At 38.5% G+C, this 24,842-nt stretch overlaps 3 protein-coding genes across 8 annotated transcripts in view; 2 read left to right on the top strand and 1 right to left on the bottom strand.

Moving 5' to 3' along the window:
* myo7ab (myosin VIIAb) overlaps positions 1-2,819 on the top strand; it is a 41,868-nt gene extending 39,049 nt beyond the window's left edge. For all 4 annotated transcript variants that reach the window (XM_034889071.1, XM_034889070.1, XM_034889069.1 and 1 more), the window contains one exon: positions 918-2,819. In XM_034889071.1, coding sequence (XP_034744962.1) covers positions 918-1,010 — 93 coding nt within the window. In that variant the 3' untranslated portion in view covers positions 1,011-2,819. The remainder of the gene's footprint in view (positions 1-917) is intronic.
* A 249-nt stretch (positions 2,820-3,068) lies between these two features.
* LOC117954999 (glycerophosphodiester phosphodiesterase domain-containing protein 5-like) lies at positions 3,069-18,614 on the bottom strand. Of its 3 annotated transcripts, none has more exons than XM_034889076.1 (16): positions 18,479-18,614; positions 16,406-16,610; positions 15,463-15,566; positions 14,327-14,420; positions 12,630-12,689; positions 11,313-11,411; positions 11,125-11,218; positions 9,399-9,544; positions 8,625-8,707; positions 8,048-8,198; positions 7,581-7,805; positions 6,614-6,771; positions 6,391-6,538; positions 5,622-5,704; positions 5,425-5,504; positions 3,069-3,367 (listed from the first exon to the last, which is right to left on the bottom strand). In XM_034889076.1, the coding sequence occupies exons 2-16, from the start codon at positions 16,577-16,579 to the stop codon at positions 3,285-3,287; spliced, it is 1,782 nt and encodes a 593-aa protein (XP_034744967.1). In that variant the 5' UTR covers positions 16,580-16,610; positions 18,479-18,614; the 3' UTR covers positions 3,069-3,284. The 3 variants fall into 3 exon arrangements, with proteins under 3 accessions (XP_034744967.1, XP_034744965.1, XP_034744966.1); XM_034889074.1 differs by having other exon boundaries at positions 18,464-18,583; XM_034889075.1 differs by lacking the exon at positions 18,479-18,614 and adding an exon at positions 17,609-17,717.
* Positions 18,615-20,244: 1,630 nt separating this feature from the next.
* LOC117955000 (aquaporin-11-like) lies at positions 20,245-23,137 on the top strand. The gene is made up of 3 exons (XM_034889077.1): positions 20,245-20,932; positions 21,371-21,487; positions 21,750-23,137. Exons 1-3 carry the CDS (start codon positions 20,344-20,346, stop codon positions 21,860-21,862), a joined length of 819 nt encoding a protein of 272 aa, XP_034744968.1. The 5' UTR covers positions 20,245-20,343; the 3' UTR covers positions 21,863-23,137.
* Positions 23,138-24,842: the final 1,705 nt, after the last annotated feature.

The raw sequence follows: 24,842 nt of genomic DNA, 5'->3' as shown, positions 1-24,842 counted from the left end.
ACCCAGATAATACGGCTTCATGGGATACTCCTGCTCCAGCAGGAACAGGATGGGCAGATTTGTATGATATTTGTGACAAAACATGATTTTGCCACATTCATGTCACAATGCTAAAGTGCCAAAAGCACCATATATTGAGAGAGGAAGGCTCTGTACATTAAATAAACCATTATGCTTCAACAGAAGGGTTGAAAAGTTGCATCAGCTAAATAATTCAATGTAAGTACACAAATGTTGGAATAACATAAAATGCCCGTCCCCGTGATAAATTAGCACACTTAGCGTCCTTTTGGGCAATAAAATGTCTCCATCTTTCAAATACATCTCCAATATTTACCCGGCGTTTGTTACATCTCTGGAAACTGTTAAAAACATGGTGTTGTTTTAAGGTCGGGTGGAATCTATCTCCGTTGATCCTGTTTGTTTGTTTGCTGCTTTTATGGCTGTACTAGCGTCACAACCGTAGCAAGCTGGGTTTAAGTTTTTACAGATCTATTCGGCAACCGGGCCTGGCTGTCAAACTGGGCGGTTGATAATAACACACAGGACATAACACAGACAGAAACTCCGTCATTACAAAAGGAGAAAATACTGGCATATGATTGTTGTCAGAAAAGATTGTATTTCAACCTAGCATGTTAATATCTGATGACGCATGGGGGTAATTTGGGGATTTATTAAAGTAAATATATTTACACATTGGCTCTTTAAATGATTACTGCATTATCTCCCACCCCTCCCTTTCTATCTGAGACGGTCAGCTTTTCCCTCCACCAATAAATTACTTTCCATCACTGGTTCTTTGTTTTTGTAAATTCAAACTTCATTTATATTGAGAAATAGCACGAATTTTAATATATACTGTACATCAATTCAATTTAGTACTTTGTGTGACCTTTGACCGTCAACGCTTTCAGGGCTACAAAATGGACGACCTCCTGACCTCTTACATCAGCCAGATGCTGACGACCATGACCAAACAGCGAACATCCCGGGACAACAGCAAGTGAGCAGAGCGGCTGGAAACTCATTGATTGCAACCAATCAATCAATCCTGCATTCACTCACACATGCAGTGTGAACACATGTACACAAAAGCACTTATTGCATGCAAAACTGTGTGAATTGTTCCACAAAGTGGTTATTAATGTAGTGTGTTGGTGTTTAGCTGTGACACTATAATGCCAACATTTTCATTTATATTATTATGTATTGGCCCTGTCTTAAAAACTCACCTATTGCCTTTAAATTACCTTTTCCTACAGTAACACACGTAACGCAACAAGTGGAAAATGGATGGCTTTCTATAATCACTAATCACTGTAAACTGCTGGTCATTTTATCTGCCGTCCTATTTACCATTCAAAAGTTAGTCATCTCCTGTCACAAACGCTTGATTGGGTCCAGTCAGATGTCTTAGAGGATTACCCTATATGTCTTAATGGTCTTTGATGCTTTTAGTTGAAAGTCTTCTTTACAAATAGATGTTATTTTGAATTAACGTTTTTTTTTGTACATGGAAGGCAAAACGATGTACAAAGGTTCAACCAGACTGACAATTGAAATTGCAGAAAGGGATAAAGACCCCTCTGAGCAACAGTTGAATATGAAGAGAAGAAATCAGGAGTCCTTGGTAAAAGAAGCTGGAAGCTTAGCATCATAATGTGTGCAGATTTAAATAGGAACAGGTTCCTGTTTCAGTGGCAAGTGCACAATAATGCAGCCTGTATCACGCTGGAATTAACTGGCAAGCTCTTCTTTAAACTTCACAATCGAAACAGAAGGTTAGTAATATTGGGATGTCAGAACATACAGCGGACTGCCAAATCACTGTTTAAACCTCTTTAATCTAACCAGTGAGTAGACTGCAGAAGACCCAAACTGGACTTTTCAAATTTCAGTTCCAACTTTATTCTTCCCTGTCATGCAGCACTGCGGGGACATCAACTGAATGGAAGTTTGAATCATTTCATTCTTCTTTTGGGGCCAAAACTATTTCAAATATAAATTGGTGTTTGATTTAACGAAGAACAAAAACATTGTTATAACAGTTGATTACAAACGTTTTAACGGTAGTGCATGTCATTGAATCATCAGTCAGTTGTCTCTGTTTATTATCTCTGTGCTGTTTGATGTAAGGGGCTTTTAATAAGTGAACTATTTTTAGACATTTTGAAATATACAAATTAAACGCAATGTTTTCTCAAATACCGGCATCAGTGTCAAGACAACAAAGCATTCTAGCGACTGGCTTTATTTACAGAAACAAAATGTGATTAAAAATCTGAAACAGTTGAAATTCACCCAAAAAAGTCCACTTGTCAATTTGTGTTGTGAAGTAGCTTAATTTTTTCATCGCATCCTTATTTATGCTCAGAATTGTTAAAACTTTACCAAACCGGTATCAAATATAGTCACTTTTGTAAAACCTATTATTTAACACACAACCCTTCAGATCTTGTTTTGTGTTCTTTTATTTGATAAATTGACAATTTGACAATTTATGTGGTCAAACCTGTAGACATTAAGAAGAAAGAGGCAATCTGGATTTAAACAAGTCATACATGTGCAAGGAAAAATACCATATGTGTGCCATAAAGTTCAAACGCCACTTCCTTCTTTATGTGTTAGATTATTTGTAGAACATGTATACACAGACTGTAGATTGTGACCGGTGTCTTTTTTTTTTTTTTTTTCTTCTAAATGTACAAACCATTAGCGTTGATTTTTAAGCAAGTCATAATCATAACAGTGTATTCTTGGACCTGTGACCAGATATCTTTATGTAGACAATAATAAATGATATTTTGCAAAGAGCACAGAGGTTTTATTTCTCTTAAATGTGGGCTGCACTGAAACAACATGAGTGATTTTAGGAGCCAGAGGACCACACATTACGGTAGCTTACCTGTTTTGAACATTCAAAGACATAGATGAAGTCTACAATCTGAGATAGATATTTTTATTGAACTTATGATGTAAATTGTATGTTGTTCTTACCTTTTCAAGGTAAGTCCTTTTCAATGGCTAAAAAAAGTCTTGACGCCACCACCTGGTTTTGGGTAAAGAAGTATCTACTGAATGTTTTCATTCACAGTTTTATGTTCATTAATGTATATAGTTTACAGTGAAAATAAGGCAAAAAAGGACAGTGTTCTTTGTCTTAAACATGGAAATACAACATTTATTATAAAGCATCATGTCTGTAAAACCACCATTTGTCATTTTTACACTTCAGTTTCTGTACAAATTAAACATACTGTATGTGCTAATTATTTTAGCTGTTAGTGCTCTGTGATAGTTGACAGGTTGGGGATCTTCTCTGCTTGGGAGTTGCCACTGGTGACTGACCATATATCACTCATTTCTGTAATAGGAGTTCAGAAACAGACAACAGGTACGGATTATACGATGCAGAAAAAGAACTAGTACAAACAAAATCAAAGTATAGCAATGTCTTTAAAAAGTCACAGTATGGTAAGTCATGAAAAAGTTATAGTACGTCATAAAAAATAAAAAGAAGTCACAAAGAAAAGTTGTAGTATAGCATGTCATGAAAAAATTAAAATTATAGTATGTCATAAAAAAGTCACGGATAGTATGTCATAGAAAACACAAAAAAGTCATAGTATAGTATGTCATAAAAAGTAAAAAAAATGATAGTATGTTATAAAAAGTAATATAGTATTTCATAAAAAGTAAAAAATCTACAAAGTAATACAGTATGTCATAAAAAATCTACAAAGTCATGGTATAGTATGTCATAAAAATGAAAAAAATGTCATGGTATGCTATGTCATAAAAAGTCAAAGTTATGTCATAGAAGTTTTAAAAAGTTAGTTAAAAGTCATAGTATGTCATAAAAACTAAAAGAAATAGTATAGTATGTCATAAAAATGTCATAGTATATAGTATGTCATAAAATGTCATGTCATACAAATTAAGTAAAAGAGTCATACTATACAGACTTAAAAAAACAAAACTTTTTATGACATGCTTTGTCAGGGAAGTCATATTAGGATATACCATAAAAAGTCAAGAAAGTCATATGGTCTGTCATAAGTCAAAAAAGTCTTAGTATAATGTCATAAAAGTCCTAGTATAGCATATCATAAAAAGTTACAAAGTCATAGTATAGTATCTCATAAACGTTAAAAAAAATAGTCATAAAAAGTCAAGAAAGTCATAGTAAAGTATGTCATAAAATAAATTAGGTCATAATACTAACCATGTATAAAAAAAAAAGTCATAGTATAGTATGTCGTAAAAGTCACACAAAAAAGTTGTAGTATAGTATGTCATAAAAAATAAAAATTATAGTATGTCATAAAAAGTAATGATAGTATGTCATAGAAAACACAAAAAAGTAATAGTATAGTATGTCATAAAAAGTGCAAAAAGTCATAGTATATTATGTCCTAAAAGTGAAGAAAAAAAACAATATAGTAGGTTTACAGGTTTAACATAAAACGTTAGTATAGTATGTCATGAAATAAATGTCATAGTACAGTACTTCATAAAAAGTCATAGTATAGTATCTCTTAAACGTAAAAAAAAAAGTCATGTCATAAAAAGTCAAGAAAGTCATAGTACATGTCATAAAAAGTTAAAAAATAAATAAAAGTCATTGTAAAGTATGTCATTGAAATAAAGTCATAGTGTGTCATAAAATAAATAAGGTCATAATACTAACCATGTTGTAGTATAAAGCATGTCACAAAAAGTAAAAAGTCATAGTATAGAATGTCATAAAAAGTCATGAATAGTCATAAAAATTAAATGAAAAACTCATAGTAGAGTATTTCATAAAAATTATATAAAAAGTCTTAGTATATTACATCATAAAAAGTCATATAGTATTTGCATATAAACTGAGACACATGGAGGTTTAAGCAGCAAAGGACCTGAGGAAGAGAAGCAAGTTTTTATATTTTTTAAGAACGAGGAAGTGATTCATTGCCGTTGTTGCTATTTTGCTGTTTTCAGGGTTCTGATAGGCTAACATGGGCTTGAGCTTCTTGCTACACTGTCACCTACAGATTTGGCATCCTCTTGACAGCATATATACTCGGGTACTTGTAACCGAACACTGAAAGCTGTGCACAATGTTATTTTTGAAAATGGAGAGGTTGAAATGTCAGTTTATGAAAATAGCCGGGCTATGTCGCGTTTTTTTTTCCCCACGCGTAGTTAAGGTGGCAGGCGTGTCTTGGTAAGGTGGCCGCCTTAACTGCAAAGTGCTATAAGAAACCATGGTGTAGTCTGTCATAAAAAGTACCCCAAAATATTATTTCATAAAAAGTCTAAAAAGTCATAGTATGTCATGAAAAGTCTGTGAAAAAAACCTGTTGTGTTCGCTATGAAATAAGAAAAGTCTCACCTCTTTGATTTTACCTTTCATCACATTTCTTTACGGTAGCTTACCTGTTTTGAACTTGCTATAAGTGCCGTTATCCAGTGTGACTTTGCTGCCCGAGCAGTAAGCCAGTCCTCGCTCTCGCCACCTGCCAGAAAACACAACATGATGTGACCGATATCATATCTACAGCAACATATTATTTAGATTGCATACAGGTAAGGATGCCCTGCTAACTGCCTTCCCCTGTGTGTCTGTAATTCACCAGTGGAAGATGAAGATGATGGTGATCAGCACGAGGGACATCAGATCGGTGAGAATCCACATCAGGTTATACTTGTCTGGACTCTGAGTGACAAAAAGAAGTAAAAAGGTAAGTCAGTGTTTAATATGTAGACATTGTTTACACGTACAGGTAAATAAAACTAGTGTCCTTTAAAAAGACACAATTTTTGTACATCTAACAATACAATATTATAAAGTTTAAACTCTCTTCATGAAGATAACATGTTAGTTAAAGGATTCCCTCATTGACCGAGACAGATGAATAAATTACTATTTCAACTCCATTATCTACCCGGGTAGTTTAATCTACAACAATTCATCATATTCTACAAAGATCATCATTTATTTGTAGCTTCGCTGTCCTGAGATAACCACATATCTATAAAAAGTCAACTTTTCATTGTGTTCAGCTTTGTAACAATGCATTTTCCAGCTGATCAAAGACTTTATTTGACTTAAGAATTTTTTCAACACAATGGAACACTTAATCCTTCAGTTTATTGCAAACATTTAAGATGAACACATCTGGCGAGGCGTGGTTTTCACGGGACAGGAAAAGGATGACAAACTGTCATTTAAGAAGTAAAGAAAGGTGTCAGACAAGTTTAGTGGTGTAAAAAGTATAGTATTTACCTCTGAGATGTAGTGAGTAGAAGTATAAAGAAGCAGAAAAACTCAAGTAGACATTCAAGGTACTTGTACTTTACTTGAATAAATGTACACAGTGTGGCTTGTAGTTGATGTGTTACCATGAGGAAGCGAGGGGAGCGCATGGTGCCGAGGAGCTGGGGAGCATCGGTGGTGACCGACTGGACTCCAGTACACCAGGCCAGAGAGAAGAGCCACGGCTGGCTGATCACATACAGGTTGGTGGTGATGTTCACTGCAGCCAACTCCCTGCACACAAGTGAGGAGAAAAGTCCTGATGTGTCACAAAATACCAGGAGTCATCTTTCATGCCCAGACACACACCTGGTGAGCTCAGTGGACATGGAGCTGTAGTGCAGGTTGAGTTTGACGATGTGGTCTCTCTGGAGCTCCTCTAGCGAGAGCCGATTGCCCGATGTCTGCTGGAGCTCGGGATTGATGCTTTTGACAAAGGCCCGCCGATCTGAGGGCAGCCACAGCACCTAGTAAAACACACACACACAGAATTTATAATGGAGTCTGGTGTGAAAACATCTTTAGACAGAACTGAACCTAACGCAGCTGACATTTACTTCACTACTCCTTGATTGTAGTTAAAAGGTCCAATGTTGTGGCCAGTGTTGTTAGCTCAGTTGGTATCGAGGTTTGCTCCTTGACACAGCGGCCGCGGGTTCAATCCCGACCTGCGGCCCTTTGCAGCCTGTCATTCCCCCTCTCTCTTACCTTTTATGTCTACATCATTCCCATGAAAAAAAAGACTGAAAAAAGGTCTAGTGTGTAGGATATATGTGATTTATTGGCAGAAATTAGCCCTTCATATCTACGTATAAGGAGTGGGTTGTCTACCACAGAGTCCACCATGTTACGCACCCATGTTTTTACACAAGCCCAGAACAGACAAACTAAACGGCTTTTCAGAAGGCCATTCGTTTTAACAGCAGTAGTTCTGTTTTCCTACACGCTTGGCACATGAAAGAAGTGGTCATATCTAGATGGTTCATCCATCTTAGATTTGCCCTAGAAGTCTAGCTATCCTAACCTCAACCTGTTCGCGAGACATTTGCAAATCTTTGGTTACCATCCAGACACAACTGGGGGTAGACTGAATATTTTGTCTTCCAGATGGTTAGAAGAGTCTTGGGGAACAGAGGTTTAGCTATGTAAACTTACTGTGATGGTAACACACAAGATGGTCAGAAACTGGGGCCCAATGTCTCTCGCTTTTTCATTATTTAGCTGACTGTCCATTTGGTGGAGCATCATAAACAGGAGTAAAGGAGGACATGCTGACCTGCGAGGAGTGAATGGAGGACTCGTTCTCGATAACATCCAGTGTGCGTTGGATCCAAGAGTCTCTGAATGGGTGACCACTGGGAGGACAGTAGAGGTCAAAGATCACCAGTTGATTTCTCTGAGCTGCCAGCTGGAGGAAGGCCTGCAGGCTGCAGACACGCTGCCTTCCTGCTTGCATTCGCTCTTCTGCTCCCAGAAAGCCAGCTGTACCAAACGGATTGTGCTGGAAGGGACAACCATCAATATCTAATTATTACTGTTATATAACATGCAGGTTTCTATGTTCTTCATCTGCCGGCTGGTGTTGTAAAATGGGGTGGATACTGCTCAGCCTGTGAAAATAGTTGTGTAATGTATTTTATGGCACTGGAGAAGCGGTGTCAGGTCTGAGAAAAGAGCTAGTGACAAAAATAAACTCAGTACAATAAAGTACTGCAGGACATTTACTATTGCTGTGTGACTCACAGAGAGGAACCAGGCCCCTGCGTTCAGGCTCTCCAGCTCGGCCCAGGTGAACATGGCAGCCGGGGTGTCAGTTCGGTTAGGGAAAACCTGGTGGACGTTGGTGGTCCTTTGCAGGGTGTAGTCATGCATCAGGAAAGGCACCCCATCAACGCTACAACCACAACAACAAGAAATTATTTCAACAGTGTAGGGAAGAGAAATCTAAACATTATATTTAAAATGTATACAAATAAACCAAGTCTCAAGTTTGAAATCTCATATAACAGTACAGTTAAGAAGTTAGTATGCGCTTTCCAAGACAACCTCCGTTTCAGACCTGACTGAACTATCCCAACAACTATCGGATATACAGCCATCTTGTGCAATCATCAGGTCGAAATTAATTCTTTGGTTTATGCCTAAATTCCTGCAAAATTGGTAACATTTCCATCAGCTTCAGATTCACTGTGTTTAGTGATAATTAGCAAATATAAGCATGCTAACACGCTAAACTAAGAGGGATAAAAATTACACCTGCTAAACATCACTTTATTCTACTTTTTTATAATGCCCCATATACATTCAGCAGCTGACTGACCTGATAGTGACATCTGTCTCCAGACCTTCACTGCCTGCTTCAGCGGCTTTCTCAAATGACATCAATGTGTTTTCTGGAGCGAGCTGCAAATGGAGTTAAACACGATACATGATAACCATTACACCATCAGTACATTCTCATGCAGTAGGTGCAGCAACTTGAAGCTGTAGTCAGTATATGTAGTTGCTCTTTCAGTTGAAGTGTTTACATTTTGCAGAGCTAAAGAGGGGAAAGCACTGCTCCAAACAACTGTGACAGGAAGGATGTGAGCAAAACACAGAGCCACAAAATATTTAGTATCACACTGCTTTGCATAGGATTTTGTCACTCATCCAGACTTTAAATTTCCTCTTCAATATAAGAGTTTTTGTCATTTTTCTTGTGTGAAAAGATGTAGATTTTGCAGAATACACACACACACACACACACACACACACACACACACACACACACACACACACACACACACACACACACACACACACACACACACACACACACACACACACACACACACACACACACACACACACACACACACACACACACACACACACACACACACACACACACACACACACACACACTTTCCATTTTCTTTGCACTTATGATCCAGTTCAGGGGACTGGAGTCTAACATCGGACTGGATCAAAAGACCTGTGCAGTGTAAAACAGTTCAGGGGACTGGGGTCTTACATCAGACTGGTCCAATGTAAGGACTCCTGATCCAGGATCATCTTGTCAAAAAGCTTGATAGTAACTGTTCTTGCTCACCATGGGTGCTCCTCTGTGGCCAATGAGGGCTGGTGCGGGGCCAAGGGTCCCTTCCTCTTTGATACAAGGAGAATTCAAACCAAGGGGCACCAGGTAGAGAGCAGACAGGATGGACAGGTAGACCCCCATGATCAGGCCTCGCCTTACTGAAACACAAACCCTGACTCTTGGTTCCAAGGTGACTTTACTTAATAATTTTTTTTATATATATTTTTACCATAAAATCATCTCTTACAGTCCACCATGAAGCCTATGAACTCAATGCCTACAAAGACGCCCTCATTGCTACTAAGTCTGCCTACTTCTCCAACATCCTCACCGACCCCTGTCAAAATCCCAGAACCCTCTTCTCCACAATGAATAACCTCCTCAAACCTCAGACCAACACCCTTCCTTCCTCTACTCCGGATCTCTGCAACTCATTCCTCCACATTTTCACTGACACAAATCAACATAATTTATCAATCTCTATCCCCTCTGTCCGACCTTCCAGTACCTACTCCAGCACCAACCACAGCCCGTTCTCCCCATCTCACCTGACCTCCCAACCCCTCCTCCACACTCACTGCCTCCTCTCCCAGTTTGACCCAGTCACCCCTCCTGAAATCTCAGAGCCTCCCTCAACAACTACCGCCCAATATCAACCTCCCCTTTCTGTCTAAAACCCTGGAACCTATCGTTGCCTCACAACTCCAATCCCATCTTCATGCCAAAAACCAATTCAAATCAATCCAATCTGGTTTTCATCCCCTCCATAGCACCAAAACCGCTCCTTAAAGTCCTCGATGACCTCACCTCTTCTGACACCGGTTCCCTCAACATCCTTATCCTCCTTGACCTGAGTGCAGCTCCGCTCCTACCTTTCCAACAGATCCCACTTCATCTCTCTCCATAACCACAGACCCTCTCTCACACTCCCCGTTGCTGAAAGACTCATTCATCTCCTCCCGACTAGACTATTGCAACTCACTTCTCCTTGGCATCAGCTCTACCTACATCAAGCGACTTCAACTGGTCCAGAATGCAGCTGCCTGACTCATCACCCACACCAAATCCTGGCATCACTCCAATCCTAAAAACAACTCCACTGGCACCCAGTCTCCCACTAGATCACCTACAAAATCCTGGTCCTCACCTACAAAGCCTTCCATCATCTGGCCACCTCATAACTCACTGACCTCCTCTCCCCCTACCAACCCTCACGGCCCCTCAGATCCATCTCAGCCAGACTCCTGTCCATCCTCAAGTCCAACCTCCGCTGTTTTGGGGACAGAGCCTTCTCCAGAGCAGCTCCCAGGTTCTGAAACTCCCTCCCCCAAGAGATCCGCGACTCTGAATCCCTCACCATCTTCCAGTCCCGCCTCAAAACCCATCTCTTCACCTCTCACATCTGTTTGTTTCTTTTGTTTTCTACCTTGCTCTGGAAAGCAACTTTGGGACCTTGAAAAGCGCTTAACAAATTCAATTTGTTTTTATTGTTATTATAATTATAAGGTACTGGTAGCTGGATTTTGCTACCTTTGGTCAGGCTTGCCATTTCCTGTATTTGTGCTAAATTGACCACCTGGCGGCTCCAACTTTATATTTAGCGTCTAACTCAAAACAAGAAAGCAAATAATCATAGTTCCCAAAATGTCAAACTGTTCCTTTAGGAGCCAACATTTTTGCAGTCTAGAAAGAGTTTGTCAAACTCAGCGTATCAAATGACACAAACTGGTCACCTCACCTCTGCTGTTCATGCGAAAGAAATGCAAGGCTATCGGCCAAGCCAGCGCCGTCACCAGGAAGACCCCACCAACGTGTAGATAAGGTGCAGTTATCTGTGATCAAAACCCAAAACAAGATCTGGCATCAGGAGTGGAAACCACACATAGAATATGTGAAGGCTGATGGAAGGAGGAGGAGGAGGGTTACCTGGAAGGAAAGTAGTAAAGTCCTCAACTCTTCCCTCCACAGTTCAGTTAAGACGGCCGTGGCTACGATGGAGAACGTCAGACTCACCAGGATTCCAATCTGACAAACAGGAAACATCCACCAAGTCCAACAAATGTGACAAATGTCACTGTTTCTCATCTGTTGTATAATATTATAAATACATTTTATAATTAATTTGCATTGATTGCCAGACTTTTCTGTCATTTAGTGGCTAATTTAGCAGCAATGGTGGAGGAGGTATTCAGAGCCTTCAATTAAGTAAAAGTTCTAATACCACACTGTAAAATACTCTATTACTAGTAAAAGTCCTGCAATTAAAATGTCACTTTATTTTAAGTACAATCAGGAACATTTATTTAAAGTATTGAAAGTATGAAAATGGCCCCTGTGACAATTAAGAACTATTAACTAATGATTATTTTCATTATGGATTGTTCATTAACAGATTCATTCATTGTTGTTGTTTGTAAAAATTGTGAAAATTGTGAGAAGTGGCATCAGCAGAAGCCCAAAGTGACACCTTCACAATGTTTGTTTTGTCCAACCAACAATCCATACCTCAACATTATTACTGACACATTGCAATCATTAACATTATTAACAAAGGAAAAGCAGCTACTCTTAACATTTGTAAAGCTGGGAACATGAAATGTTTTTGCATAAAAAAGGACAAACTATCAAATAACTGCCAATTAATTTTCTGTGGATCAATTAATCGTTTATGCTGTACATGCATACACTGTTGTATAGTTTTCATATTTGACAAGCTTCTCATTTATTTCTCAATTTTTTTACCTTTATTTATTCAGGGAAGGTTCAGTGACAGGAAGCCTCTCTTTTGCAGGAACACTCTGATCAGCTTCACATAGTTACACATTCATACCTGGAAGTTGCCCAGTACAACCACAGTCTGATCTGCTGGAGTGGTTTTTGAGGTTAAGGCTACCTCAGTGGTGGTAATGAGGGAGGGACTCTCCCCACCCAGATTTTTTATTTTTTTCCTGTCGGTCTGGGGATTGACCACCATTTGTACTATGTGCTAAACTCTTAATTTGTAGAGTGACTAAATAAATGTAACTGAGTGAAAACATTAATATTTTCCTCTGAGATGTAGTTGAGTAGATAGTAGGTATTTGTGAAGTTGTCACTGTACATGGATGACCCATCAAAAAGCTGCTGTGATATCATAAAACACAATACTTAAACTGTCAGTGAAACTTTGAACTTTAAAGAAGTACTTCAGCATGATTCAGCAGTCGTTAAGAAAAGTGTGTGAGAGAGATAGAGAGCAGATACCTTGTGACTCCAGTGTAAATAAAGCTTCTGGCCCTCCGACAACAAACACACAGCCAGCAGCTGCACAGAGAAGAAAAAACACACACACACACACAAACACACACACACACACACACACACACACACACACATCCTGTGATAAACTGTACAGAGTCATAGTATACCATCAGCAGTATTTACAGCTCAGACAGACCTTTAGCTGCAGTACATACAGAGATGACAGATACAGGATTGTCTCTTGTAAACATTCCTGTTTTCTTGTTTAGAGGAGCAGTTAGACTTTTTTTGAATTCTTGCGAGAAAGTTAAACTGAGAATGTCTGTACACCAAGTATTGAGGATATTAGCTTATTATTGCATACAGACTGGAAGCAGGGGGAACAGCAGTTATAACTTGTTCTTGATTTGTACAGAAACAGAAATGTAAAAAATAAATTTTGTTGTCTTAGAAGCAACTCTCAATGTTATGTAGTCCAGTACAATACCACCTTTAACTATGGCCTAAATAATAAATATACACTACCGGTCAAAAGTTTGGGGTCACTCACAAAATTCCATTGGACTCCATTATAGACAGAATCCCAGCTGAGATCAGTTGCCTTGTTTTTTTTAACCAGTTTCCAGATTACATTATGTGCTTACATAATTGCAAAAGGGTTGTTTAATGTTTTCTTAGTTAGTTTTTTAAAATAATATCAGATTAGTAAACAAAATGTGCCTTAGGGTTAGGGTTAGGAACATTGGATGAATGGTTGGTGATAATGGGAAATGTAGATATTGCATTAAAGATCAGCCACCCACTCAGATCAGCTGGTATCCTGTCTATAATGGAGTGAAATAGAAATTTGTAAGTGACCCCAAACTTTTGACCGGTAGTGTATAAAAAATAATAAACATATCATTTAAGTTACACATTTCCAAAATATCACAAAAAACTAAACATTATATACATTGTAAAAGGTAGAGATCATGGCTGAGCTGTTAAGTTTGAACAGGTACGCTTGAGACAACTGTTAGTTAGTCTCTGCATTTTTCCTCCAAAGACAATGCCATGGAGTCTGAAGGAGACATTTGTTCAGTGCTATGTTTATCAAAGCAAGCTCATGGTCATAACCATAGCCTGTCTAAAACATCCAAAGACATGTTTTGTTTTTGTTCAGCTTTTGTGTTTCCCAAACACGTCCTTTTCTCCTCTAGGGGAAACGGGATATAAGACGGCGATGCCACTGTTTTAATTTCTCAAGACGTTGTCACACGGTTACTGATGTATACGTTGTGAAAACTGTTCTTGTCACTTGATTATTCTCTGCAGGGAATAATTCAATCTCACCGAAGACCAAACCTTGACTCAGTTGTGCAGCTGTCTTTATTTTGTTCAACAAAGTCTCACTTCCAAACAATTCCTCTCTTGCTGTACAGAAACTTCCATACTTAAATATATATATGTTAAATGTCAAACTATTCCCTTTAAAACAAAATAGCCACCACCTGGATAATACGCTGTGTAAAACTGAAACAACTACTTTTTTTGGGGGGGGGGGGGGGGAATTATCCTATCTTTATTTGAATGTGAGGATTCACACTAGAAACAGTACTATATACACCAGAGCAGCGTAGTAAATATGAATTTAAACAAACAGAACTGCCAAACTAAGATCCAAAACTACAAGTCACACCCTCAGTGTTGTTTGGCCTCACCATGAGAATCGTGATGTAGGTGAAGACGCCTGCAGCGATGACCAGCAGCACCACAGACCAAGGAAACCAGAAGCCCAGTTTTCCAAAGTTAAACCTCCATCCGATTCAAAACCACACATAAAAAAACAGACAGTGATTTAAACAAAGTTTGAAACAATAAACAAGGTAGATGCATAGTCTGAAATCCAGTATGGGCAGATAATGTAAAGGACAGTTTTCAGATGCGGACTTCTTTTTCTTAACAAAGATTGTCTAAACGGTTTAATAAATAAAATGATCCAGGTGTCACCTCAATAAAACACACGATTTATCCGACACTTGACACTTTGCACAATGCAGCAGTTGAGCCAGCTGTCACTCAAAAGTTGCGAGCTCAACAATATTTCTATGCTCCGTTTAAAACCCTAAATGAACCATAATCAACAGCAAGTGGTCAATGATTCTAAGGCTCATCTGGTGTGGATTTTATTTAACAAACTACTTATATCAGATTTCTTTTGGAGTAAACGGCAGGCCTTCTTCATGGCTTTACCTGAGGTTGGATTACCAGTAAAGCAAACAGGAGAGCTGGAGCCCAAGATATCCAGATTTACTGTGTTCTGGGCTAATATAATTGAAAATCGGTTCTTTTTGATTCTTAAACAAAGTCCCTGTGTCCAAATGTACTTTTAAGTCTTTAATTGTCTCAATATTGTGCTTCCACATGCATGTTGCATATTGTTAAAAATTGTGTTTCATTAAAATGACCAAACCGCAAGTCCAGAGCAAGTTAGTTTAAAGCCTAGATAAACTGTACCCACTGCACAGAGAGTGGGATAAACACAGGGTTAATACGCCCACGACTACCAATGTTTACCAGAGGTTACTGTGACGAAGGACAACCTCTGCAGGTAGGTAAAACTGGCTGCTGGTAAATCAGCCAATAAGGAGCGGGACTGCGAAGACAGCTTAAGTTTCAGTTTCGCAAAAAGTTTGGAAGAGATTTGGCCAATAAGTAACACTGATGTTTGTTATTCGTGATCGATGCCCCCCCCGGTGGCCACAACCTTCCACAGACCAGCCCTCCCCAATCACCAAAACAGATACACATATCAATCACTTGTAAATGTAATAACTGCAAGTAGGACTCAACCCACCAGTCAAAGTCATTGTAGTCGTTCTTTGCTTGTCCCCAGAAGTAGAGAAACACCAACGTTAAGCAGAAAGCTGCCACAAGCAGAGCAAAGCTCACAGCTTCCACCTGTCGACAGCGGAGACCAAAATATTAAACACAAGTTGATGCCGCCCCCCCCCCCGCCGTAAATAAGCAGCTGCTGTGTTTAATTTATTCATTGCCTTGTTTCCATGTGGATGGACGACTTATCTTTGACCTCTATGGAAAGAAAGGAATTCAAACAGGAAAGCTCTTTAGTGGCTTTACTGATTGAGTGTTTAGAAAAGCTCTGTACTCTGGTCTCCGTTCAGCATCAGTTCAATGAAGAGACAAGCTTTTAGAGTTGTATTTAACTGTTGTTCTGCCTAGTTTGAAAACTATTTCTACTTGGTGACTTGAAAGTGATTGTTAACCTGATGCAAAGATGCTAACAATTTAGATATATTGTAATATACTAAACTATCCAATTGTATCTTGACCAGTTACAATATTAAAATGCTGCTTTATGTGTTCACTAGATTAAATTCAACTGTATTGTCATTGCTCAGAGTGCAGGTACTGAGACAACAATATGCAGTTTAGCATTTAACCAGAAGTGCAAAAAGAGCAGTAAAGTTTATAGTAATACGCCTAGTGGTACTCTAAATGATAACACACATGATTTCTTAAATTAAATATTGTGAAAACCAGGTGTAATGTTTAGTTTTCCATCTTTCTTCAAACTTTTGTTTTGGTAAGACTGTAAATGACTTTTTAACAACATTTAGTCCATTAAGGGAAACTAAAACTTGTTTAAACTCTCTTCCTTAAACCAACCAGTGTATGTTCATTAACTCTGCACCAAAATGTAATCAAAACAGCATCATAGTGAGAGATCATCACACCGGCTGGACCAGATGTGGCTGGCGCACCTCTCGTTCTCTCACCTTGTTGCAGCAGCAGTCTCCCCGCTGAGTGGAGTCCTTTTCATAGCGTCTCCACCGGCAGCCGTACAGAGCCGACAGACATGACACTAAAGGCTGGTGCTCGTAGCGCCGCAGCAGTTTAGCTCGAAGACCACGCAGCTGGCCAAACTGCTGCTGGGATAACGTAGACGCCATGGCTCACACACACTCTGACACAGCATCAATCCTGCTCAACCAGAAACACAACACAGACCTACTGGATCTCTAATAAAACACCACTACAATACTCCCGGTGTTAGAATGGAACTTGGTCCAAAGTACATTCACAGTACTTGAGAAAACATTTGATGGACTCATTTTTTTTTTCATACTACTTTCTATGTCACTAAACCTCAGAGAGAAACTTTCTACTTTACTACATTTGTCTGATAGTACTTTTACACAAAACTTAAGATCTAATAAAATATGGTTTGTCATAATTTAAACTACCATACAGTCGAAGTACATCTGAAACGAGTAGTTGATTAATTAAATTCTAATTAGTAAAACTGACAGAATTGACAGATAATACAAATAATTAGTTTAAAATGAGCTCCATGTCACCAAAGTAGTAAAATCCTGATTTTACATTCATTCATGAATAATAATAATTTCATCAAGGCAACATTGTGTGCTAGATAATAGTTTTGGCTATTGAACACTGTTTTTTTCAGACTGCATACTGTCCTTTTGTGCAATATCAATGTTCATTAATTTTTCTTGTCTTTTATAGTTGCTTTATTACAGAATATCTTTCAATTCAAACAGGTTATTTTTCTTTTGTTTTGGAGTTTGTGTGAAACATGAGTTTATATCTTTAACAGGTACAAACATGGCAGGCGGGTAATACAGAAATTACCACAACAGAAGTACAAACTACAGTAATCTATAGTTTACAGATGCTAAAACCATTTAGTATATAATAGTAGACATTTTTCTGCATTGGATATTTTTACATTTTCCTGATTATTCTTATATATTTTTTATATATACATTTTATCTGAATACTTCCTCCACCACTAAATACCTAAACAGTGGCATTATGATACTTTCATGCAGAACAAAGTTTAATAATTATTTGTCTTTACTTAAGTCATCTTTGTATTGTATTTCTGTGTAGACTTGAAACGTGACAAACAATAACAAATATATACACAAATTAGGAAGTATAACATCTTAAATTACCTTTAAATATCAAATTGCTAACAATAACTAACCTCGATTACCAAGTCTCAGCCGGAGCAGGACATATGTTGAAACATGGCTAAGCCAAAACTCAGTTATTGTAGGACTACTGAAATATCGTCATAGCTTCCCATAAGGCTCAGATTTAACCCTGACCTCCTCGGTCACTCTATTCAGTAACCTAACACTCGATGTTGCCTTGCTTATCGGCATCAGCAGAACAGAATTTAAGACTACATCTTGTCGTTCTGCTGATAAATTCCGTAAAAATGCATGATCGTCAAACGTTTCATTGCAATCCTAATTTAAGGTTTGCACCTTCATTCATCAGTGAAAATATAATGTGTTGTATGTGAGCCGAATTAAAGTCTGAATCCGGATCATTTATAAAATAGTATATGATGTATAACCAGAATATCCACCTTGGCCAGAACGCATTTTGATAATAACTGACCAATTCTTTTAACGAGGGCTGGTGGTCCGCTCAGCGTAAAAGAAAGAACGGGACCTGCTAGAGCTAAAGCTTAAAGCGGATCATCCTCACCAAATAAACATGGATGCTAAAACACGTTCACTAATGTGTTGATGTGAGCCGAATTAAAGTCTGAATCCGGATCATTTATAAAAGAGTTGATGATGTGTAACCAATACATCCACCTTGTCCAGAAAGCATGATGACAACAATTGACCGATTTCTATAATGAAGCCTGGTCCACTCAGCATAAAAGAAAGAACGGGACCTGCAAAAGCTAAAGCATGAAGCGGATCCTCATCATCAATAAACATCGATGCTAAAACACGTTCAGTAGGCTCTCTCTGGTGTCACTGTATATTATTTTAATATCAACATCTTGCTTCCAGGTATTCTACCTCCAGAGAAGACGCAATGCGCTGTCCTTCCTCGGGTTCCCGGTGTAGAGAAGGTAGCCTCGGGTGATCAGGATGTCAAGCTAACCAGTTACCTACACGGATACCTGGAGCTGCATGATTTGTCTTCAAGAAGTACAGCCCCAATTTGACTTGAACGGTATGACAAAGCATGACATAATGACTATATTCAAAGTAAATGTTAACTAAAATGATAACTATGACAACATAATACATCATTTCACTTTAAGATTCAAACTAAATACAACAAACATTTATTTTGAAAATTGTTGCGGAAATTTAAATTGTCAATTCTGTGCAGCTTCACACAAGTTCCAGTTTCACCCAGCACCTGTTGCCTTAGTGATGCAAACACACTGTAACTTCAGGTGAGTCCAAGTGAAGATGGATTTTTATAACTTTATTGTTTAAGGAGATGAAAATGTGAAAATTCAGAGTTGTAATAAAGAACAGTGTCCTCAACCAAGCCTACTAAAAAATTAGAGCCTACTGAAAACAAAACAGAAAAAAAAACTAAACCATAAGCAAGCCGATGGTGCAGTGTGAGTATAACTGACAATGGTACACATTCATAATACACACATGACATTGTCTGAAACATTAAGTAATCACTCCTTCTTTTATATTATTTGACGCCATTGAGCTTGAGCTGTCTAATAACATGTACTCCTCCCATATTGCACTCTTGAAGTGTGTACAAAAGTGAGCTTGTTTAGCAATCGCATTTCCTTGAATATGTAACCAATTGGTTTGAATGAAACACTCTGAAGGTGTCCAAAAGGTTAAATCTCTTTCATCATTTAATAAGTATTAGGTCATTGTATTCCTCTTTTTAAAATGTTGGATTTCACATAACCTAAAGATAAAGGTTTCTGCTTGCCAACAATAAAACACAACAAATTCATAAAAAGATAGTTACACATTCCAATAGTGTTTTTCTATTACAGGTCGTAACATTTTAGTTTCCCAACACATTGCAGCCAGTAAAGAAGAAATAACCTTTTACCAAAACATCACTACCAAAAATTCCACAGAAAACTTAAATATTTACAGTACTGTACAAAATGTCTTAGACAGGTGTGAAAACATGCTGTAAACTAAGAATGCTTTCAAAAATATAAATAAGAGCAAAATGTGTTCAGTGTAGGCTACATGTAAACTGAGCCAATTAAGGTTTACATTATGCAACACACACGGTTCCGACCTGCAGCCCTTTTCAGCCCCCCCCCCCCCCCCCCCCCCCCCCCCCCCCCCCCTCTCTCTCCTTTCATGTCCAGCCGTGTATTGGCCCAGACTAAAGGATCTCAAAAATGTTCATGACACTTTGTAAGCAGCGGCAGGAGGGACAATGTTAACAATTCTTCTTTAACAAACAAGAAATGGCAATTTTCGTTTACAAGTTTAAGTACATTTACCCAAGTAGGCCTACGGTATTTAAGTACAAATTTGAGGCACTTGTATTTTACTTGAGTAGGCTATTTCTTTTTTGCTACTCCATTATTTACTTAGCAGATTTATATGTATTTACTTTAAAGCAATAAAAAATAGCCCACCTTCACCAGCTGCAATATTAAAGAAATTTGTATATTAATTTCTACACTGTAATAAGTAGCCAACTACCACCACCGGTTGTGGTTGGGTGAATCGACTATTGCTACCTCGAGTGATTCATGATTGTGCTTTTATTTCGAAAGGATCACTGCTTTGCTTCCGGTTTCATAGTGCGCGGTTTGACGCAGCTGCGGCCGCAACTTTGACGTCGAAAGAGATGGAAAGTCGATACTTTAAAATGATTACACATCGCTAGGACCAGTTTGTACCGAAGGTCGGCGTGAACAGCCGGAGCTATGACTGACCTGTACGTTTCATTGGCGGTATTGGGAGCTGCGGTGCTTCTCAGCGAGGCGATCCGGCGGACAACAGCGCGTCTTTTCCCTGGAGGCTACTGGGTTTACCTCCTGGAAGCGGCGTCCACCTTCCAGCTCTGTTGCTGCACTCATGAACTCAAACTGCTGGGTGAAATGGCCCGGCTGGAGCTGCCGGTCGGCCTGACCCTCACGTACACCATGACGGTTATCCATTTATTAACTTTCCGTGAAGCGACGTGCAACCCCACTGGGGCTCTGGAGGGCATTTTCCGCGGGAGTAGCCGCACCAGGGCGGCCGCCGTTATAGCCTGCCAGTTCGGAGCTGCGGTCGCCGCGCAGTTTTTCGCATCCTCCGTTTGGTCGCTGGGTCTTTCCGGCATCCACATCAGGCACCGGAGGTTTGGGTTCCGATGCTTCGACCCCCTGGGTGGGACGCTGCTGGAGGCCGCGGCCGTTGAGCTGGGCTGCGCCTTCGTGGTCCAATCTGCCGCCATGCACGTCCACAAACTGGACCAAAAACTTCGAGCTCACTTCATCGCTGCTGTCATCACTGCTCTGGTTCACGCAGGTGTGTTGATTTACCGCTTTGGAGGAGGAGAGCAACACTGTACCGCCGTTCACCTGCGGACAAGGCTGCAACTAACCAATGTGATTTAAGTTAAATGTATACAACTATACAAGAAGAAAACTCCTAACCGTTTCCGTCCATCATGCACGTTGGACGTTTAAAAAAAGAAGTAAATAATACAATAACAACAAAATAGAAGACGGTGAAACCAATAACACTAGCAAATTATGTTACAATGATGTTGAATAATGTTCATAAATAAGCATACATAAGTAGGCTAAATATTCAATAGTTCCTTCAATTTCTTGGACATCAAGAAATGACAAACTAGTTAAATACAGCGTTACTGTGCTGGGTAGTCCTACTTGAAGGTGACAGAATATAAAGAATTAGACCACATCTTATATTGACCCTGTGGTTTCTCTCGTGTCTCTGTAGGTGGAAGTATTTCAGGAGCAGTTTTTAACCCTGTCCTGGCCTTCTCCGTCCAGTTCCCCTGCAGCGGCTACACCTACCTGGAGTACTGCTTTGTCTACTGGCTGGGACCAGTCTTGGGTAAGGAGCAGAAGAAGTGTCTTTTTGTGACTTTTGGACAAAGTTTCACCTCTGTTTTAAGTCTTTTTGCTAAGCTAAGCTAACTGGCTGAAACATATAACACACAGGCTAGCAGTGTTATGCTATTTATGATGATGGCTGTGTCCTCTACATTTGTTAGTATTTTTTTTTATTGATTCATACCTTAAATATCTTTTGAAGCCTGATTGGCTTCAATATGTACACCACAGTGTAACCTCCTGTGTCTTCCATGTGTCCCCAGGCGTGGCGAGCTGCATCCTGCTGTTCGAGAAGGTCATTCCTTTCCTCTCTGGAAAGAGTACCATTGGGCTGGACATCCCTGCTGTCCAGAAACGGAAGAAGAAGACACATTAGCAGCAGTGACGTCACGTGAGGACTGGCCAAGTTTGTGTCTTAAGCTTTTTATTCCACATGTCTGGGTGGATAATACCAGTATACATTTTAAGACCAAAAGTTTTACTATATACAGTATATTATCAGTATAGCACAATAAGGCCTATGGCAACAAAGCTATAATTGAACAGACAGCAGGCAACACATCAGTGGGTTCAACTCTTCATGTACAAATTTACACATAAAAGAGCTTAAAAGCCATAGGAAAAATGAAATCTGTATAATTACAGTACTTGGATTAGAATCAGCATGTATTTAAGTATTTTAAGTTCTTCAGTATCAAACTAATCCAGTGATAGCTGCATGTACATCCATGGGTACAATGCAAATAGGAACTGCTAATAGCAGATTGGGCATACTTTTAATGGTGCTATGGGACAGCTAATACATTTGGCTGTGTTTGAAGTGATATTACTAACCTTTCAGTGCCCACCCACACAGATATTGTACTGTACCGGGGCACCCAGTTAGCTCACCTGGTTGAGAATACAAAGACTCAGTCTTTACCACAGCAGCCACATGTTAGATTCCGACCCATGGCCCTTTGCTGCCTGCCATCCCGCTCTCTCTCCCCTTTTCAGTCATCAGCTGTCGTATCAAGTAAAGACCTAAAATACCCCAAAAATAATCTAAAACATTATAGTACAGACAGTATTAGTCAGATCCAAAAATCATACAAAAGATTTACATTAAGTTTTTTTTAAAACATTACAATTCTATCATTCTCATAACAAATTTTTTTCCAAATGTTTTTTTTTGTATAAGGACTGTCAAAAAGCACAACACTATAGAACCAAGTTCTACTATTGAAATTAATATTATTTTTTTCTGAAACTGTAATTCACTGCTACCATCACTACTTTACTTCAAACTGCAGCTGCAGGATCAAATGAAAAACAACATAAAGACAGTTGTAAGTACTTTGGTGGCAAAATATGAAGATATGGAAAGCACACAAAGTTTCTCTATGCACTTAAATTTATGCACCCTTTTATTGTCACTGCATTTAACTTTTATAAGTGCACCAGTGGGACAGAAGACCTCAATTTCCACTGTCCAAGTGACATTCCTAAATAAATACATAAATACACTAACCAAACCTTTACTGATAAAAGTGACGTTTAGTGTTATGTGTGGAAAAATAACTTTGCATTAAGGGAAGGCAGCCTCATAAGTAAAGCACCTTTTAGCAACAAGGCCATTCAAATTGCTTTACATCAACATTAAAGAGCAGTTTAAAATGTGTAAAAGAAAACCGGATTCCCCCCTCTATGTTTGGGTGACCAAAGCTAGAACTTGTTCAACTTTTACATTTTTCTGCATAAATCATGTTTGACAATGTTAAGCTAATAATTTTACTGTCTGTCTCCAATATTGGTAAAGTTAAAAGTATACTAGTGTAATACGTGCGTTGGAAACTGTTGAAATTTAATAATCTAGTTTTTGGGATTATTTCTCTGTTAAAACTGCAGCAACTTCCATTTCTCTGTGAACCAAGGACACAATAATTTACAACTTTAATACCTCTGGTCAGGATGATAATAATGCATCTTGTAATATTAAGTATGTGATTAGGCATACATTTCTCTAACATTTCTGACTCAATGTTGGTCAATAGAATGTGCAGTAATTTTATAACAGGTTTTGTACAGTGTTTCAATTTAAATGCAATTGTAATATCTTATGTAAAATATTTTTAATTAAAATATATTTTTAAAAGCTTCATATTTTATGATTGTCATTTCTTGTGTTTACAAAGTTTGTATGCTTCAAAAAATATTGAAAAACAAATGTTTTTTGTGTTTTAAAATGTTTTTTTGAATTGTCGACAATTATCAATTTCCATAAATATTTATGTAGCCTATATTTTTTATACGCTATTCCTTATTTACTGCCTATATGTACGGGCTATTCTGGATAGTTTGTGGATTTCCCCCCTGGGGATCAATGAAGTCCTATTGATGTAATAATTTATTTGTTGATTTATCTTTTATATTTTTAATCTGTAACTAGTAACTAAAGTTAAATAAATGTAGTGGAGTAAAAAGTAAAGTTTTTGTCTCAGATGTAGTATAAACAAGTAATACAGTTAAACCAATTTATGTAATTCTATCTACAAAACCACAAAACATGGACCAAGTTAATCTTATTTGTGGTCCTCAAGGAGGTTTGACTAATCCCATGGAAAAAAAAAAGTCCATGAAATCCTGTCCACCTTCAGCGCGCTGGCCTGGTACTTTGGCCTGCACGGTATCTGTTACACAACCTGACCTTTGTGCCCTCTCCTCCTCCCCCTTCCTTTTTTACGCTCATGTCTGACTCAGCAAAATACCAAACTAAAAGAGCTCCTCGGTATTGTTTAACATATACACAACATAAGACAAACATGACAGATTCCATATGGCTAGTTAAGAGGAATACATCAAAAAATTGATGCCATTGATGAAAAAAGAACTCCCCCATGCTGCATCAATGCTTCACTGGGCTGCGAATGCATACTGACAGCCTCTACTGGCAGCAGTAGTGAAAGTATTCAAAACCTTCACTTAAGTAATTGCACTAATACAACACAAGTGAAAATACTCTACTACAAGTAAAAGTCCTGCATTCAAAACCTTTCTTAAGTCAAAGTATGTATCAGCAAAATATAGTTATACTGTGAAAAGTAAAAGTGTGCACTCAGTGTGCAGTAAAATGTTTCCTGTGTTTCCTGTGTAAAGTGTTTTATGTTTGTGGATTAATATTGTGTTTATATTAGTCTTGCTTTGCCAGACCCTTACTTATTTGAACTAATTTATACAGTATACTGTTGGGTAGATTAATCTACAGCAATGTATCACATTATTATCACACCTATACATAGCCATAATCAACTGCTGTTCATACTGTTCATTCTGCATACATACACTAATTCTTACTGCTCTTATAATGTTACCACACT

This window comes from Etheostoma cragini, chromosome 13, assembly GCF_013103735.1.
Source record: "Etheostoma cragini isolate CJK2018 chromosome 13, CSU_Ecrag_1.0, whole genome shotgun sequence".
Classification (NCBI taxonomy): domain Eukaryota; kingdom Metazoa; phylum Chordata; class Actinopteri; order Perciformes; family Percidae; genus Etheostoma; species Etheostoma cragini.
The sequence above is the reverse complement of the archived record's forward strand: the minus strand, read 5'-3'. Positions and strand labels throughout refer to the sequence as shown.